Raw genomic sequence first — 18,675 nt, 5'->3', positions numbered from 1 at the left:
TGCTGCTGGGAGGGAATCTTGTTCTTCTCAGGATGCTCCCCTGCCGTGGTGAATGCGATTTCTCCAGCTTTGGCAGCATCTGGTAGCCCGGATCCTCCTTCTTCCTGGGGCCTCGAGCATTACCCGTTAGCCTGGAGCGGGAAGAGAAGCTGAAGCCCCAGCCCCTCGCAGGGGCCAGGACAAGGGGCTCAGGCATCACCAGCCATGGGCGGCTGTGAAATGAGGAGCTTCTTTTGGAAATTTATTCTTGTCTTCCCTCTGCTGACTGTGGGCCCTGGGGGCTGCACTCATGTCTCCAGCAATCAAGGTAAAGAGAAACTGTTGGGTGGGAAAGGAAATAATGGGCTATGTGAGAGAGCATTATTGAGTATGGTCAAAATATAAAAATAAAAATCCCTTTCTAAGGCTATGGGGTGTGTGTTGCATAGGGCAACTTCCGTGGGCATGGAGTGACCAGTGACCTCACAGGCTAACAAAAGCTTTGCTTCTTCTCATCTAGGAGTGTCAATTGACTTGCCCCACTTAGAAGACTGATGGAGAAGAAGCATTTTCAGGCATGGTGGAAAACAAGTCAGGTTTAGGCGATAACTGCAGGATTCCCTGGGCCCTGACACACTGGTCACTTAATTATTCTAAGGCTCAAGAGTGATCAGAAGCTGTGCCACTGATTAGAAGCCTCAATGAAACTTTTATAGGCAGTTGGCTCTCCATTTGAATGACTTTTGCCACTCTTGATTTGCTCAGATGAAAACTGATTCTGAAAATAGACCTTTGGTTCGCAATACTTCTTGATTAAAACTATTATTCATAGATGGATGGGTGGATGGTTTTATTTAAGCTTTTTAACAGACACCTCCCCCCCCCACTCCAAGAGTAGTATGGCCAGAATGGCTGTATAAAGTCCAGTCCCTCTAGATTTGTCTCCTTTGTCTTGTTTTTTACCCTTCACCATGGCAAGGTAATGCCCCTTCTGATGCCTTGCTAACTGCAAACTTTGTTTTCACTTCTGTGTTCTTTGGGTGTATCAAAGGATATGGGCATTGCTTTCAAGGATGCACAGGAGTATAAGTGGGACTTCTTAGGCCCATCTCAACACAAGAGTTTCATGAAAATTGGCATCCAAAAAGCCACTTCAGAAAAAGCTGGGGACCTTGTGAAACAAGGTTGCAAGTATAACCACATACATTAAATTCATCTGCAAAAGATTGGGGTAGACAAATGAGACTGACTGGATCTTGGCCTTAGTTTTCTGTGACAAAGGAATCTTTTGCAGATTTGATCATTTGAAACTTGATATCCTGCTGGTATGCACATGTACTTTCACTAATATTCTCACCAACATAATCATTTCCTATTACACTTTTATTGTGCAAGGTATCTTCACATTCTTTATATTGCTTGTTCTCGCATTAGCACTACATATAGGTGCCCAGTTTTTCCATTTTACAAATGGGAATCTATGTCTGAAGTGGTGATTAATGGTAGGCCAGTCAGTGAGTTTGTGCTTGCACAAGTATTTGAAACCATAGATACTAGAGCTTAAATAATCACAGCATCCAGTAAACTACATTGGCTGTCCTACCAAATGCACACACAACACCACCACTCTTGGTTTTCAAACTGGTTTAGACCGTACTTTAAAAATCCAGCTCTTTTGGCTGAGTACCACAGAAAAGCTTTCAAGTGGGTTTTATTCTTCTCAGGAACTGTTTGTGCAGGTCAAAAGCTTTATATTCTGCCCTGATGCTTTAATAAACGGTATCATCAGAGCCATTCTGGACCCCATGTTTCTTCCTTTTGGGAGTCTCATGGCAACCAATCGTGTTAGTACTTAGTGATCTGTGGACACTCATACTGACAAGAAAAGCCACAGAATGTCAACAGATGAACTCCTATTGATTTCTGAGTGTGGAGAATTCTACCCCTGCAGGAGACAGTGAGGGGAAAAGGATCCTCAAAGCAAGGTTATATGGGTAAAGCCTTTTCACTAAGCTATATGTGAGAGTGCCATAACGAGACATGTAGTGTAGGATGAAAGAAAGAATCTATACTGCTGCAAGTAAGACTGAAGGTAGCTTTTTTTCTTTTAGGACTGTTCCACAGATTTGTAACTGGATAATCCAAGTTGCAATGGACTGAAACATAGCCTAGCTCTAGAAATATAACATAGAGTTGGATTTAGATATCAGTTTTGGGGTTGGATTTTGCTTACATCTAATTTCGTTTTCACACAGAGAATATAATTTTACAGGCTATTGCAACCCAACAGGGAGTGACTGGTGCCACTATTAACAAACAATATAAGACCTTCATGCTTTTGCATATGGAATGAATGTTCAGGCCCATCAATGTTTCAATGTCAAAATATCATTTCAAAATGCCTCAGTTCATCAAAATGCTTTTAGAATCAGGGATTTAATTATTGTTCATTTATTCAAGATGCAGTTTGGCTGCATTTCATTAACCATGCAGTATTTTAGCTTTCTGGCATCTTCCGCAAAGTGGATTCACTGCAAAATGTATGGCTATACCTAGCTTTAATTATATAAAAGTGCAATGGTTAAGGAAACTGTGCCTGGGCTCCTGCTTTGAGACCCATGGCACCTGACTATCTAATTGCTGCTAGCCTTTTATGCAGAATCTGACTTCTGTGATTTGTGTGTGCATGTACAGAGATAGAGAGGAAATAAAGGCAAATTGATAGAGAAACCTACATTATATGTACCATTCAGCATCATGAAATAGAAAGAAAACATTTGTTTCATTCACTATTATACAGACAGGGGACTATGTGCACTATTACAGGGTATATAAGGCAGTCAAGATGTCCATACCATGTTGGACTCAAGCATGATATGCTTTTAATGCATTGCAAGACTCAAATTGCATGATATAAGTCCATTATTTGTTTCCTTCCTTCCTTTCCAGAAAACTTCTGCTTTTAATTATTCTTACCTGTGTTTGAAATAAGCATCATATTTTCTTTCAAGTACATTAATACATCAATATTTATTGCAAAATATATTAGTTATATACTTTTTATATGCCAGTCATCATGTACCTACTTCTTTTCCTCACAGTGTAGATCAGCACTTTTAGGATTTTAAGTAAAGATATCATTTTCAGAAAAAAATAGCAAAGCTATCTCTAGTACTCAAATAGCTAGCATTTTCTTTTTCTGGATGACTAGAACTTCATCACCTCTTAACTAATGCATGCTATATTGCACAATGGTATACAAGGTTACTCATAATCCATCATCTCTGCAGCTCAAAGCACTTTATATACTATATCTACTGACCTGGTGGTGTATTTACTATTTACCTTGTTCCAGTAATATCTGCATGCCGGAAAACTTATGGGATAGGGAAATTGTGTGGTCACCCCATATATCAGTACCATTCATTCCAGGCAAGGACAACGGTAATGTAGCTAGTATTCATTTTGTTGGCCTATCCTATTGGATTTATTACATTCAGAGCTTAACCTGACTGTTATGAGATGGGGCCACAGATAAATGGTAACCATGTAATCTATGAATCAGTTCTGTAATATATGGCAGTAAGCACTTCTATTCTTATACTATCAGGGGTGGGAGAGACTTGGGGTACGAGATAATGCTTTGCTTTAAAAGCCTTCTGGTGAGTTCATAGATGAATTGATATTTGATATATAGACTTGCCAGTTCATATCTTATGCACTTAACCACTAAACTACTTCAACATTTATGTTCAGATATCCATTTCTTCATGTATTATGAAGACAAAGAATTTTAAAGTTCAAAGCAGATATGATTCTATGTTATTATAATCATCATTTGTTATGCTTCTTTAATGTCTTATGAGATCTCTTTCTCTCTTAAGATACTAAAGTGGAATACACAGCTGAACAGCTAGTATACTTATTAGACATACAAAATATTTATACTGACATTTACAGGTATATATAATTGTAATAATGAAAAGAAGTCTTTAAAAAGAAACTATAATTCTCAAATATTGCTAGACATATACAAGATACATAGCCTTTTTGTGAGAGTATAAAGCAGAATTGCTGGGGAAAATGCTCAGATTGCATTCATAACCCCACACATTTTATTTCAGACTCATGGGCCCAAATTATAATCTTCTGAACTTTATTCACACTAATTATTGCAAAATGTCTACAACCACACCAATAATCACACACTAACAAGTGTGTATGGGTAAGGGTAATTGAGTATTTTATTATTCTTTGCCCACATGGACTAAGGTTGAAATCCTAATCATATTTACTAGGGAGCATGCCTTGTTCTGAGAAAACCTGCGGAGAATTGCAGTGTAATAGCATAATTCTACGTGTGTCTAGTTTACTCAGAATTAAGTTCCATTGATTTCACTGAGACTTACTCTGAAATAAGTATGTATAGGATTGGAACCTAAGAATCCAAAAGAGCTAGTCTAAGAGACTGAGGCTGTAATCCTATACTTTTCTGGAAGTAAGTCTCCTTGAATTCCATGGGACCTTTGAATAGACATGCAAAGTACTGTGACTAAATGAAACCATACTATATGGTTTATAAAATGTCTTCTCAAGGACAGGGACTTGCTCTTTTCTTCCTTTCTCATTCCTTTTGGAAAATCCATGTACATTGATGACAGTATATAAAATAAATGTAATTATTGTTCAACAATGATGATGGTAACAAGACAGGTTTATCTTATGTTTTATTTTAGAATTATAAAATAATTATCTCCTTTTACAAAGCTTCCACCTCCACAACCTTTCAGGACTTGGTGTAATGCAGTTTTGGGGGGGGGGGATCATACTTCAGTCAGAATCATTTAAAAATCTATTAAAATTGGTATTGATCAATTTGACTAGTATTATATGGATTAATTTACACACAGAGAGAAAAAGAATTGCACTAGAAACAGGAAAAATGTTTCAAGGAACATAAACTTTGCTTTAATAAAATATCTCATTCCAAGTAAGCTGAAAAGTAAAACAGACATACATAGCCCTGGGGTGGTCTAATTTAAATAGGAGTCCTGCAAGTGTAAAATCACTGACTACATAAATACACCTGAGTAAAGACCAATTAATTCTTTTGAATTGATAGAGGGTGCAAAACAAGGGATTTTATATTCTGTTTTCTCTGTAGTGAGCAAAAATACAATGGTGTAATGCAGTTTTGAGGGGCATTTCATAACGTTCCACAAATAAATTTGCTTACGACAGCAAATGGCTGAATCATTTTAATTCGCTGTAATGAAAGTTTGAACTTAACGTGGCTTTGAACATCCAGTGTCTTTACTCTCTTTGGGTTCAAAGTATTTGCAAACAGTAATGACTGGATACAGTGATAAATAATAGTTGCACAGGAAGGATCTCTAGAGAAATAAAAATATTGGGTGTGATCCAGAAAAACAAGTACTTAAAAGCCTCTCTTTATCACACTGAAATCAATAGGAGTGCCCCACCACCAGAGTACATCTCATTGATTTCAACAGCATTTTTAGACATTCCTGAGTGGTTAATAACATCATTCCCAACACCATCATAATGTTAAAATGCTTCATACTGTGCAAACTTATCCTGGGTTATGCCCATGCAGTGTATCTTACTTACTGCCATGTACAAATATGAAGAAAGAGATAGCTTTGTGACAGAGTTTGTGCTTACATGCAGAAGGCCCTAAGTTCAATCCCTTGAATTTCCTTTAAAATGATGGGGAAAATATTAGGTAGAAGTTGATGGGAAAGAGTTCTGGCCAAGAACCTAGAGAACTATGGCCAACTAAAGCAGACAATACTGGACTAATCAGACAAATAGTCTGACATAGTGCATCTCCACTTCTTCCTTCTCAAAGAAACATAATCTCCCCAAATGGCAAGTCAGAATTCTAATGGGTTGTATTTAAAATCATGGACTGACTTTTTTCATGTTAAAACATTTGTATTCATGTGGCAATATTTGTCTCTTCTTTTTTGCACTAATACAACTGAAAATTTAATTCTTTAAATTTACTTCCTGAACTCTTCAATGGGTTTCTTGTCCTTGTAAATCAATGGATGGTGCTGTGTTCCATTTGTCGCAAGGCAAACTGAAACAATAGTATTGACAAAAGAGTGAACTTCTTCATTCATCTTAATTGAGTGGTAACTTCAAAAATAAATTGTGACCAAGGTAAGGACTGGTCTCCACTACTGAAAAGATCGTTGGACAGCCCAGATAATTGCTTACAGAGTACTGTGAACAAGTACAGCATCAAAAATCAACTTGAAATCAAGACCTGAGCTCTGCTTATAAATAGCTTCCCCAACCACACACACATACACAGTTCCATATTAGTCCCCTGTCATTAGCATTCAATCAATAGCCAAGCTATTGATGGGGTTCGTTGTCTTTGATTTGGTTTTAAAAACAAGTAGTTTTGCTGAACTCTTCTTAATCATAATTGATCTTCTTCTCCTCCTCTAGTTTCAGGAAAAAAGTCTCTGGTCTCTGCACTCAGAACCCCCCAAATTTCACAACTAGAATCTGCAAAGGGAAACTGTATTAACAGAACACCCTTACGGTGCCCAGGAAAACATAACTGGGACTGTAGCGTATCCCTTCTGGGATGGCATACTCCCTTCTGAAACTATAGTCAGCCCCTGCGCTATGGGAAGGAGAATCTGAAATTTAACCATTCCCTTTCAGCCTTGTCCTTCCCCTCACAGACACATGGAAAGCAATGAAGTGGCTTATCTTCTAAGGTTAAAACAATATTCTTAGAAAAGCTCGGAGAGAAGAATAAAGCAGTGGAATGGCAAGTGGAAAGGAGGAAGGTGAAGTGGACAAGATTTGAAGAACCATACAACCTCTTCATTACTTGAACTATCCACAAGTGGTAGGTCAGTTAGACAAACTGAGAGGGTCTTCTAGCTGTAAGTTGAAATAAAGGGAAGAATGGGAGGTCTTTTCACCTCCCTGCACCTTCAATCCTGCATGGCTCTTGCAGGTAGGAAACAGGGTAGGCAAAGGGCCTGGAAACCTCTACATTAAGTAGTAGTCCCTTAGGATTGTATATAATATCACCATTTAATTTGCATGCCTTTTCTTGATCATTTATTTATAGGTGGACTAGAAAATTTCATTTCAGAAGTATAACAGACAGAGGTGAAAGCAGTGTGTGATTTGCTTTTGATTGTTTGTTTTTAAATGAGGCCACCTATGCATAACTAAAAAGAAAAAAATGCATCACCAAATGTAATAATAGAAAAATATGAAAAATAGACCAAGATGTATATTTTTCCATAGACTAATACATGAAAATATGCATTTTTGGAGTTTTGCATGTTTGTATTTTTGGGAAAGCTATCTTCAACAACTCCAAATTTGTACAAATTGATTTTTCCAAAAACCAATGTGATCAGTGAGTGGACAACAAAACAAAAGGTGCCTGAAAATTCACAAAATATATATAGAATGAGTTTCACATCATGCATTCATCCATACTGTAGTGTGACTTGTATCTTAGGCAGTTTTCTTACTTGTATGCATGAGCTAATAATGTTCCCCACACCCCATGAGCAATGGCATAGTATTCCACATTTAGACATTTAAAGAGGCCATTGATTTTATGCCAGAGCATCAGGTTTACTGTTCATCAGCATTAGGAATCTTGAATAAATCCCACTTCAGGCTCTAAGGAATATTTCTTTGTATTGTAATGGCCTTGGTAGCCAACAGCTGCTGTTAGGGTTACCAGCTCCATCCAGCCCTAAGATGTCTCCTGTTCCATTAACATATGCATGAAGGAAGAATCCTGACAGTTGTTGCATCTTCTGACACATCTGACACATTGCTCCATCTGTTTCCCTCCCCACAGGGATTCTGCTACAATGTAATGGGAAAAACCAAACCTGCCATGCAGATGTTCAAGGAACTGTGGTTCCCTTAGGTCAGAAGTTTGCAGCCCAAGGCATCCTAAAAGTTCTTACAATGCTGCCATTGTACATCTTATGCCCCAGATAAAAGACTCAGGCAAATAAGCTGTGTCAGTGAACCTCATATTTAACAAAGTGAGTAGTAGATCATCCTCTTCCACATGCAGCTTGATTCATATTGTATTCCATGAGCCAAAAATTTAAGTTAAATTGAATGCATTTTCAGTGCATTTCACATATTTTTTCTTTTACCTGAAGCTTTGTACAGAGATAATTAGAAATGGGATCAAAACTACAATTGTCAATATCATTATGCCTTTATAGAAATACTGTCCCAGGAATATTATATACAGTTCTGTTTACCATATCTCAAAAAAGTACATTCTCCTCTAGGAGGAAAAAAATTAAAGAAGCCATAACATGCATACAAACAGGACTGTGTTCTGCCCTTCACCCCCATTTCATTTACTCAGCAAAAATCCTCCTCTCTGAAGCTGCTACTTTCCTACCAAGGCCACCAGCAGCTTTAGAGATGGGAAAATGCTTCCTGTGAAGGACCATTGATCCACAGGAAAAGGCAATTGGGGACTACAACTAGTAGAAGGTGGAGCCAAAGCAAAAAACTGGATGGAGTTTGTATGATTGTACAGCTTGCAAGAGTTTGCATAGGATGTTTTCTCATTGTACCAACATGTTTTTTCTGTCTGCTAACCAATCTTTGTAAAAGGAAAGTAAGACCAAGTGAAATTAGTCCATGAAATCCAGGCTTTCCTTAGGCTAAATGTAGTTTTCACTTTTGTTTCATATATATGCTAAAAAGTATACTTTCAATTCATATTTTGTAAACCTAGCTCCTGTTGTTAATGGCTATGCACAGCACCTGTCATCTCCCAGTTCCTTGTTCTCTTCCACATCCACATCCTGCCAGCTGGAGGCAGGGTTCAGACTAGATGGCCTGAAAGGTCCCTTCTGACTCATTCTGTTTCTATATAGCAGAAAAATCTAAAGCAAATCTAATAACTGTGGCATAGTGGTGAGAGTGTTGGACATAAAGTCAGGAGATCAGGTTCTAGTACCCACTGAACTATGATGTTTCTTGGGCCAGACATGGATGCTCAATGTTGAGGACAGTACCATGAGATCCCTTGTAGCTCACAGAATATTACAGTTGGAAGAGGCCTACAGGGCCATAGAGTTCAGAGTATTATATGTATTTAATAAATAAATGAGGAATGTGGGATTATAAACAATTTTAATTGATGTGCCAAGGAACATTTAACATGAATCTCTGGATGGATTTTAACTTACATCTGCAATCTCTAACTGGGTGCTTTAACACTAAGTGGGAAAGATCTCTTATCAAGCAAGCTACCTTTTGTCTTGCTCTAGATATCCCACTTCTGTCTCAGAGAAGCTTAGGATGAAACACTAGGAATGACAAGGTACCTGGCTGCTCTGAATAAACTGAAAAGATACTGTAAACATATAAAATTCATTTTCTATCAGAAATATGCTTCTTTAAAGTTCAATGACATGAACTCCACCTCCACATACTCCACTTCACCCTGATGAGCTCTTTGCTAACATACCAATCATGCTTGAAATCAAAGCCTTGAGAAGTACTTAAAGACAATGACCACACTGTACAGGATGCACTGGAAGAGGAGTATTTCTCTATATAACTCTTTTGTCACTGTTGGATGACAATTAATAGTCCAAAGCAACCATTGGGGGTAGAGTTTTCATTTCAAAATATAGCTGTAGGTTCTGACAGTGACACAAGAAATCTCAGGTGAAGCAGGCATTTACATAAATTTCCTCCTGCCTCAAACCAACTTTAACGTGACAGAAAGATTGTAAAGAAAACTGTCTAGAGCACTCCATTAAATTTGACTTAATACTTTATTATACATATAAATTCTTTAGGGACAAAAAGGTGTGAACCACAGTTTTTAACACTCCTTCGCCTCTACAGAGCAATATCTACAAGTCTGTAAAAATCTGTATCAGCATAAAGAAAAAAATCCTTCCTCTCAGTTAAATTGTATCTCAATTATTACTCTTAAATTATCTGCAGTAAGTTACATTGCATCTTTGCTGTTCTTAATTTGTGACAATGTATTCTAATATACTTTTATTATGTATAAAAAGTTTTTTCTTGCTTTTCTTGTTATCTCCTGTTTGTATTTGCTTTCATTAGGAAAATATACATTATTTTATTACTGTTTTGGCTGACAAAGTACCAAGGTACAGGTCTTTCACATTATCCATGTGATCCTTTTCACAAGAAATTCTGAGGATTCAATCTTGAATCTTTGGCATGCAAAGCATGTCCATTACACTATGATCACCTCTGCTTTATAGTGTAGTATGTTATATTGCAAAGTACATTTATGGACAAATATTTTTGCTAAAGAAAACAGAAGGAAATATATCCATGAAATCTTAAAATTGGAGAATTCTAGAAAATCAAAACTACAAATATAACTTATTTAGACTTCATGAGTTGCTTGGCCTGAAACCTAGTATTAAATTCCTTCTAAAGTTGTAAATAAGTCTATGTCATTAGTAGAATTCCTCTGCTGAAGAAATAGTCCAGAGCTTCCTATGAACTTCCTAAAAGCTGCCTTAATATTAATGAATATGAAGAGCAGAACTGAGAATTATGTGGAAAACTAAGAGTTGCTTGGACAGTCATGGCCCAAATAAGAACTCTCATGCAGCTTAGGGACTGTCACTGGAAAGGTTCCACTGTTTTGGGGGGGGGGGGTGGAATCAGGCCCAAGTGCTAGGAGGCCTTGGTTTGTTCCCCTTGAATTGGGGTGGGTTGATGCCCTCATAGGGAGTGGACATCAATAGCTTATTCAGAAGCGTATATAAGCCTGTGTGGGACAAAGAAGGAACTGTACCTACTCTTTAGCTACTCTATTGCCTTGACATTCAATGCTTGTGTGCCCCTTAACACTTGAGGGATATTTTTCTAGGGTATCTTTTGACTGATTTGAGGAATAAATACATAAGGGATTGGGTGAAGATAGCCAGAGAAATTTGGCTATTGGACAGTATAGTAAATAAATAAATGAGAGACTTCTTTCCCACTTGTTTGTTGCCATATTAATTTAACAGTGTAGCACCAACTAAATTAAACTAGTCAACACTGTTTTTCATTTTAGCTGCATTCACACAGCAAATCCAGGTTCAGTGCATGGAGGGAGGAATGGGATTGTGCACACCTGCCCAGCCACCTATGCCATGTCTTCAGCTGAACAGAGTCTGCATGCATACAAGAACCTTTGAAGAACAACCCTAGAACATGTGGTGGGACAGCAGAGATTCATATGTCTTTTCTGACCTCTCCACTACAGAATTCATCCGTTTAGCATGCAGATCTGAATGGGATATGTTGAGTTTAGAATCCTCTTCATGATTAGGGTTCATGCTTGCAGGGAGGATTCTAAGCATGTTAACCCAAATGAGTACAGAATCTCACCCAAGCATGTTGTGCTAAATTTGTCAAAGGCAGTACTTTGGGAGTTGGGATACAGGCACAGTGAAACAGAGCTTGCATATCTGGTTTTCATGCAATCCTGTCCATTGGTTTGCAAAGCCCCATATTCCCTGCATATATTTGCTGTGTGAACACATCTTGGATAAAAGGAAAAAGGTGGCAGCAAGAATATCATGCAGTGGTTCCCATAAATTGACAAGAAAAATCAACATTACCTGGGGCTTCTATTTTCCTATTATAGTACAAAAGACCTGAAACTACGAAAAGAAATGGATAATGTTCATTTGTTCTCCCTCACATTGCTAATGGTACTCACAAAATAACCTTAGCTTTGCCGGATATTTCCCTCTGGGGTTTGGTATTTCTTTGCCTCTTCATCCTACAGCATTAAATAGAATTCAGTTGAACCAACTTTTGAATACATTGAAAAAACAGGATGATATTAGTTTCCTATAATACATTGTTTTCATATTGTTATGACTATGGTGACATATTTATTTTTGAAGAAGGAATCCATAGGGGTGCAAGCTGGGGGTGAGGAATAGAGAGAAGCCAGATTGCATTCTCAGTGACAAAACATAATGTGAAGGTTCTGTAAGTACATACAAAATACTGAGTATGGTAAAAGATATGCTTACCAAAAATGTTTCATTCTCAATCTGTTTAATGGTCTTCTGCACCTAGCAAAACAAAAAATGGGGAGGGGGGTTACCAATATGAAGCACTGTTCGCAGCACATACAGTTAAGTTGTTTGCTGATACCTTCTGCTTAGGAAGAACTCATGGATATCATTTTTAACTTGTGACTCTGTGCTGCTGCTTTCTAATAGTTGCAGTTTCTTGCAACATATGCTCCATCTGCCCCTATTTATCAAGTTCTCTTTTTCTGGTACTTGTCCGTAGCAAAATATGATCTATTCTGCTTTTTTTTAAAAAAAAGTTTGTATACACCACATTCAATGTGAAATTTGGTAGCCATCCATGGGAAATGTGGCCCCCATGGGCACCAGTGTGCATTTGGAGGCTTTTCTTGGCACCTGCCAAGGTAGGCTACCACTCTCACATGCTTCAAACAATGAATGTGCTTACTGGAGCGACTGCTGGGATTGCTTCAAAGCAAAGTAGGAACCTCCAGCTACTGCCATCTTCATTTCTCATGTATGCTTCCGGACCCCAATTAGAACTTGAAAACATTATTAGGAAATGAAGACAAGCAGCCACAGACCAATGCTTGTAGCTGTATCATGCTCCCCAGCCAAGTAAAAGAAGAATTAAAATGGAAATCTTGTCATTTCTCTCTGCTAAGCCATACCTCCTATCACAGCCATTTTGAGGTAGCGCCCATGACAGTTTCTCAAATCACCAATGTGCCCACAGGCCCTTTGGCATATTTAAATAAGGTATCACTCAGGATAGCTCAGACCAGCTGGCAACATAGCATCCTTACCTAGCCAGCCCTAATTGTCCCACTGTTTACAAAGGAAGAAATACAAGAATACAGAATTCACTTTAAAGGAACAAGACAGACCTGAGACATGTCTTACTTCATAGGTTGTATCCAATGTTAGTCATAGATAAAGTAAGACTAAAGTTTGGTTTATTTCAATGTGTCTACTCTACATAGGAATAATATTGGACATTACTCCATGTGCCCTAATCCTTGAGTACTGTTTCCTGTTAAGGAGACTGGATGAGGGCAAACTTCTTGTGCTGATATCCTAATGGTCTCTCTGCTATAATGTATTGATCAGTATGTGAAAAGAGACTAATGTTGATTTTTCCACCATTTTTTCTTAAAATTTCTGCTCAAACTGCTGTCAACATGGTGAAGGGCCCTCTCTGTGGTTTCCTCCAAATTATGGAATGATCTCCCCATCAAGACCTGCTTGGTGTTGTCAACTTTACTGTGTTTTTAGCACCTGATTTACCAAGGCATTTGCCAGATCAAAATAGTACATGGGACTGAGGGCGGGTATTCTTTCTTTTTTATAATTCTTTATTTTGTTTGTTAGCAGGCTGAGCAGTATGAACTGGTTTTAGTTGTTTAAATATTAAAATGTGGTTTTACATTTTTAATGTAAATTTATGATGTTTTATCATTGCTCTGTTTTGTATTGCATTTTATTGTATTTATTAATTGTTGTTCACCATTCAGCGAGCTTTAGCACAGCAGTTCACCACCCAGGGCAGTATAGAAATAAAATCAACGAATAAACAAAAAAAGGAAGTTATGGTTTTTCCATAAGCTTGCTGATCACTACTTTTCAGCCACTCTTTACAGTATGATACCTAGACACTTTTACAGGTCACCTTTAGTTTCAGACAGCAGGAAAATTTAAATGTGCATATATTTTTGAGCTGATTAACATAGGTAATTTAGCAGTGGCCTATCTTTTTCTCTCAGCTCTGGAAAAGATGGCAAATGCAGTGCTTCATTTGCACACATTGAGCAGCTGTAGTTACATATGTTGCTGTAGGTATATATTTTTGGGTGAAAAGTAATAAATTAGTAGATTGTAGAGCATGAAAAACACAATGGCCCTGCTTGTGTTGCTTGCTTGCATTTTTGTTAGTTGAGGGGGGATCTAAATGCCTCCATGTCCTTTAAATCAACTTCTGTTGACAATGTACTGCTTTTCCAAGTCTTGCCTTAGTTAGGTTCAAATTGAAGGTCTTTCATCTCAAGCCTCTAGTAGTGAAAATGACCAGTTAAGTGCCTGTAAAGCATAATAATGCTTCAAAGTTGAGAAGAATTTTATATGTATTAGGAAGCCCCCAGCAGTCTCATTAACTCTATTTCAAGATTATTAAAAAATGCTCTGTCGAGAGTGGGGACTGGCTTCCTGCCATAATTCCCTTGGATAGTACCATTCTATCTCGTAATATCTGGTAATGATCTTTGTGTCTCACAGTTTAAACACTTGCAATGCTATTCTAATTGAAAAGAATCTAGGGGGAGAAAGAAAGAGAGATGAATGGGATTTATTTATTTAACACATTTATATACTGCCTTTCTATAACCAACTAAGGTATTTTACAGGAATTCAGATAAAATAATAAACATAATACATAATTTAAACCAATGTTTAAAATTATAGCAATTTTAAAAATCATATTAAAAGGATTCATCTTGATCCCATTCCTAAATGCAGAGAAAGTGAAGATCAGTCATCACTCCAATGGAAGTGTTTTCCAGAGTTTAGAAGTAATTCAAGAAAACCTTTCCCTCATACACAACAAACAAGTCTCTATAAGCAAATGAGTATTCAAAAGAACCTCTCCTGCCAGATTACCTTGGATAGCCAGGCCCTAAGCTTCTTGAGGGCTTTATGAGTTAAAGCTAGCATCATGGTAAATATTTTGAGGCTTTCTTTTTCAGCAATTCATGGTGGTGAAGACAAAATGAATTCTCTGAAGAAATAAGCCAGGAAGGGGGAGAGCTTCGACAAAATGTTTCATTGATTTTTTAACTCTCCATATGACCTGCATGCATTCATAACATCACAGGCTTTCTTACAGAGGCTTTCAGTTCAGCAGTACTTAGCAATGTTCAGAAGGCCACATCCTGAGCATTAAAGAATGGCAGCTGGGCCATTTCAGTTCAGCAGTACTTAGCAATGTTCAGAAGGCCACATCCTGAGCATTAAAGAATGGCTGCTGGGCCAAAAACCTCTGTTCTGAGAGTTCCATTCTTCTGCAAGCAAGAACTGGGTTCTTGCAGTTTAGGGAAAGGAAAAGGAGAAATGGTAATTTAGAGAGTACCAGCCCCACCCCATGCCAAGAAGACCTATAGCCACCTCCTAGTTTATTTATTTATTTATTTAAACCATTTTTATGCCGCCCCATTTGCAAAAAGCCTTGGGGCAGCTTACAACTTTAATAAATAAACATAAATAAACAGTTATATAATTAGAGTTAAAAAACCGGAAACATCTCAGCATGTACAAAAACCCAATAAATACAATTCATAAATTAACAATTAACAATTAAATAAAAAGGTCTTGGCCTGGCACCGAAAAACCAATAATGACGGTGCCAGGCAGTCCTCTCTGGGGAGTGCATTCCATAGTTACACATTACATGGACCCCGCCACTCCTCCCTAATAAGAATTTTTTTCAAAATCATCCTCCTTCCTACAAAAGAGGCAAACATGCCTATTTTGCAAGAAGAGAAGAATTTTGTGAAACTAAGGAAGAGCATTCAGTACAACACTAGGTAAAACCAACATACTGGATGCAGAGAACAGCTCGGAATCCTGTGGGGTACTATAGATCTGCTGTGGTGATAAACAGTAGGTTCCCAACACTGCCTTCTGGATCTGACATGACAGGATTTTCCCAGAGCAGGTCAAAGAAAGTTGTCTTTAATAGACGAATGGGCACAGAATGATTTGTCATGAGTATTTCATTCAAGAATTCCATATTCAAGAGTTCCATGAGACAACAACTGCCAATCAAAGCACAAAACAATACTAAGTTACATGGGTAAATAGTCTGACCTGATAAAGGCAGCTTCCTATGTCACCCTTATATTTATATGTCACATACAACACTTTACACAATGTGAAAAACAATGACTGCAATCCAAAAATTCACAAACTTTGCAAGACTGCCCCATTTACTTCATTGCTTATGTCAGCACTCTTTATGCAGACCAAGCTATATACTTTTGGATGCAGATATACGAGTGCAAGCCACCAGGAGTTGTAGTTGTACAAAATGATGGCAGAATAGTGTTGGATGCAGTGAAAGGATGCAGTAGATTGTCAAAATTCTGTACCATTAAACTAATCTGTTTATGTATCACTAACTTTCATTTATCACTTTGATGGGTCAAGTATCCTACCAGGAATACGTGCCTCAAAAATACATAAATAATAATAATAAGCATATTGAAACTAGGGATAGAGATGGATATTTTGCAAGCAAGAATCAATGATAGATTAGGTTTGATTACATGTTGGCATTTAGTATTCCATCTCCAAGATGTTAGAATTTATTGACAAACAGAGTATCTCCTCCTTAAATACAAAGCTATTTTTATCCTTGATTCAAATTTAGGAAATTGTTTGTAAAGGTTAAGGTACATGTGATGATAAAACTTGCAAAAAAAAAAAAGTCAATTCAATTTTGGATGCTTCTTACTGTGGTGATTATAACATGGCATGTCTGATGTTTAACCTTTTGGAAACATTTGGGGATCTAACTGAAGATAATGGGTTTCTTTCTTCTGTCTTAATACTTATCTGCAGTTCTTTGTTTGTTTCTTCTGTCATAATACTTCTCTGCAGTTCATTTTATTTCTGTGGTGTTTTGGCACCCATTTTAACCAAAGGGAACAAGAAGCAATCAGTCTCCTGTTGATGCTATTCACGGTGCTAACAAATATACAAATAAATAGTAGCATAATGCATTATCTCATAATACCAGTTCTGTTAATTCTAAAAATAGACCCTCTGTGGCCTAGATATGTTCAACATTTGTATCCAACCTATTTTTCATCCTTGCATAGTTCATTGGGCAGTTTTTTTCTTTACTGCTTAAGGTTAACTCATAAGACCAATTTTTGTACTGCATATTGACTCTTTTGAGTAGTTCAGGTGAAAATCCACATGAGTTGCTTTATTGTGAACTGCAATACCCTTTTATCACTGGGCAACATACACTCAGAAAAAATGAATATTTATTATGCCAAATTCTTGCTGACATATTACATGAAAAAGGGCTGAATGACTCCCAAGACCAGGAACCCCATCACCTTGTTATGAGATGACCACATACCGAATAGATAAAAATAGATATATTGGTTTATATTTATGATAACAAACATAGATTATCCCTCATCTTATAGAGCAATTAATCCTTGTGGCACTCTTTAACACCACAGTACATATACGTCTACTCAGAAGTATGCCCCTTTGAGTTTGGTAGGGCTTAATTCCAGGGAAGTGGATAAAGGATGGTAGTGCTACTGTGTGTAAAGTTAAACCTAAATTATATGCGCCTTACATTGGACAAAAATGCACCTTTGAGTCCATTCTATATTTAATTACAATGGAGTCTAGTACAGATTTCCAATTTCCTACATTAAAGAGTTGGAAATACTGGAAATGTATTACCTGCACTCCATACATTGCATGAAAACCAAACTAATATTTTCTGTCTGTAGCACTACCAAATTTTGGAGAGTCCAGGGGTTTCAAGGTGACCCATTCAGTATTACAGATGCACTTACACAGCCATACACATAGCACCTGTGACACCCAGTATCTCTCACTTTCCATTGAAATGAAAATCAGTGACAGCTCTGTACAATCTGTGTTTTTACATCATGAAAAGGAATAATTCTTTTCATGAAAAAGAATGTGTCAGGAAATCTATTCATATAGGGCAGTTGTACTTGTGCCTGATTGAGGAGGGGCAGGATTTAAAACCAGATTTGCCTTATACTAAATGTGTTGTCTAATTAGCATATCAACAACTTTGAAAGAGTTTCATTAGTTATACTAAGTCAAGAAATCAGCTTGTGTTGTTTTAGACAATTTGTTCAGGATGGCACTTGCCTGGTGCACCTGTAAACAAGAACATGGTTGACTTTGCATGAAGTACTACTGCTGCAAAATTCAGCCCAAATGAAAACTAATGACAGAATGAAACATTCCATTGGATTCTGTTCTGAGAATTAAGCTTGTTTGTTCTAGTCATTCTTGCTTGTAAGAATGTCAAGATTTTTTTATCTTTCTTTTAGAAATTGAGAGAGAGAGAGAGAGAGAGAGAGAGAGAGAGAGAGAGAGAGAGAGAGAGAGAGAACAAACAACCATATCCCTTTAATTCTTTGGTTTTCCTTTCCTCCAGTTATAGGATTATATTTGTCAAATGTTTTAGGACATTTAAAATATTTTTCACCTTAAGAAAATTTGTTTAGCAACATGATTACCTTTCCTTCATCTCTGTAGTTACTCACTATGTAAAACACATTTTGCTGAAACAGAAATGCCAGAAATACAGAATTTCTAAAGCTTTCCCATCCGTGTTGTTGATGCAGCATGCAGCATATATATTTGTATTTGCCTTCACAACTCTTCAGCAGTACTCCAGAGATTCTTAGTGACATTCCCTTTGCCTCACTGGGTTACATAAGAGGCACTTAAGGCTGGAGTGGTCCTTTGGAGAATTACTTTGAACTAAGTCACTCAAAGTGACATTACTTCATTGTCTAGAGTAGTGATGCAACACTTCTACTGCACTCTACCT

General features: G+C 37.4%; 1 protein-coding gene across 2 annotated transcripts in view; it reads left to right on the top strand.

The window, feature by feature from the left end:
- Nucleotides 1-204: 204 nt before the first annotated feature.
- Nucleotides 205-18,675, top strand: part of EPHA6 (EPH receptor A6) — a 462,252-nt gene continuing 443,781 nt past the window's right edge. For both annotated transcript variants that reach the window (XM_044442451.1, XM_044442452.1), the window contains exon 1: nucleotides 205-307. In XM_044442451.1, coding sequence (XP_044298386.1) covers nucleotides 205-307 — 103 coding nt within the window. The remainder of the gene's footprint in view (nucleotides 308-18,675) is intronic.

Source organism: Varanus komodoensis, unplaced genomic scaffold (genome assembly GCF_004798865.1).
Source record: "Varanus komodoensis strain SLA01 unplaced genomic scaffold, ASM479886v1 scaffold4, whole genome shotgun sequence".
Classification (NCBI taxonomy): Eukaryota; Metazoa; Chordata; class Lepidosauria; order Squamata; family Varanidae; genus Varanus; species Varanus komodoensis.
This window is presented reverse-complemented; position numbering and strand designations above follow the sequence as displayed.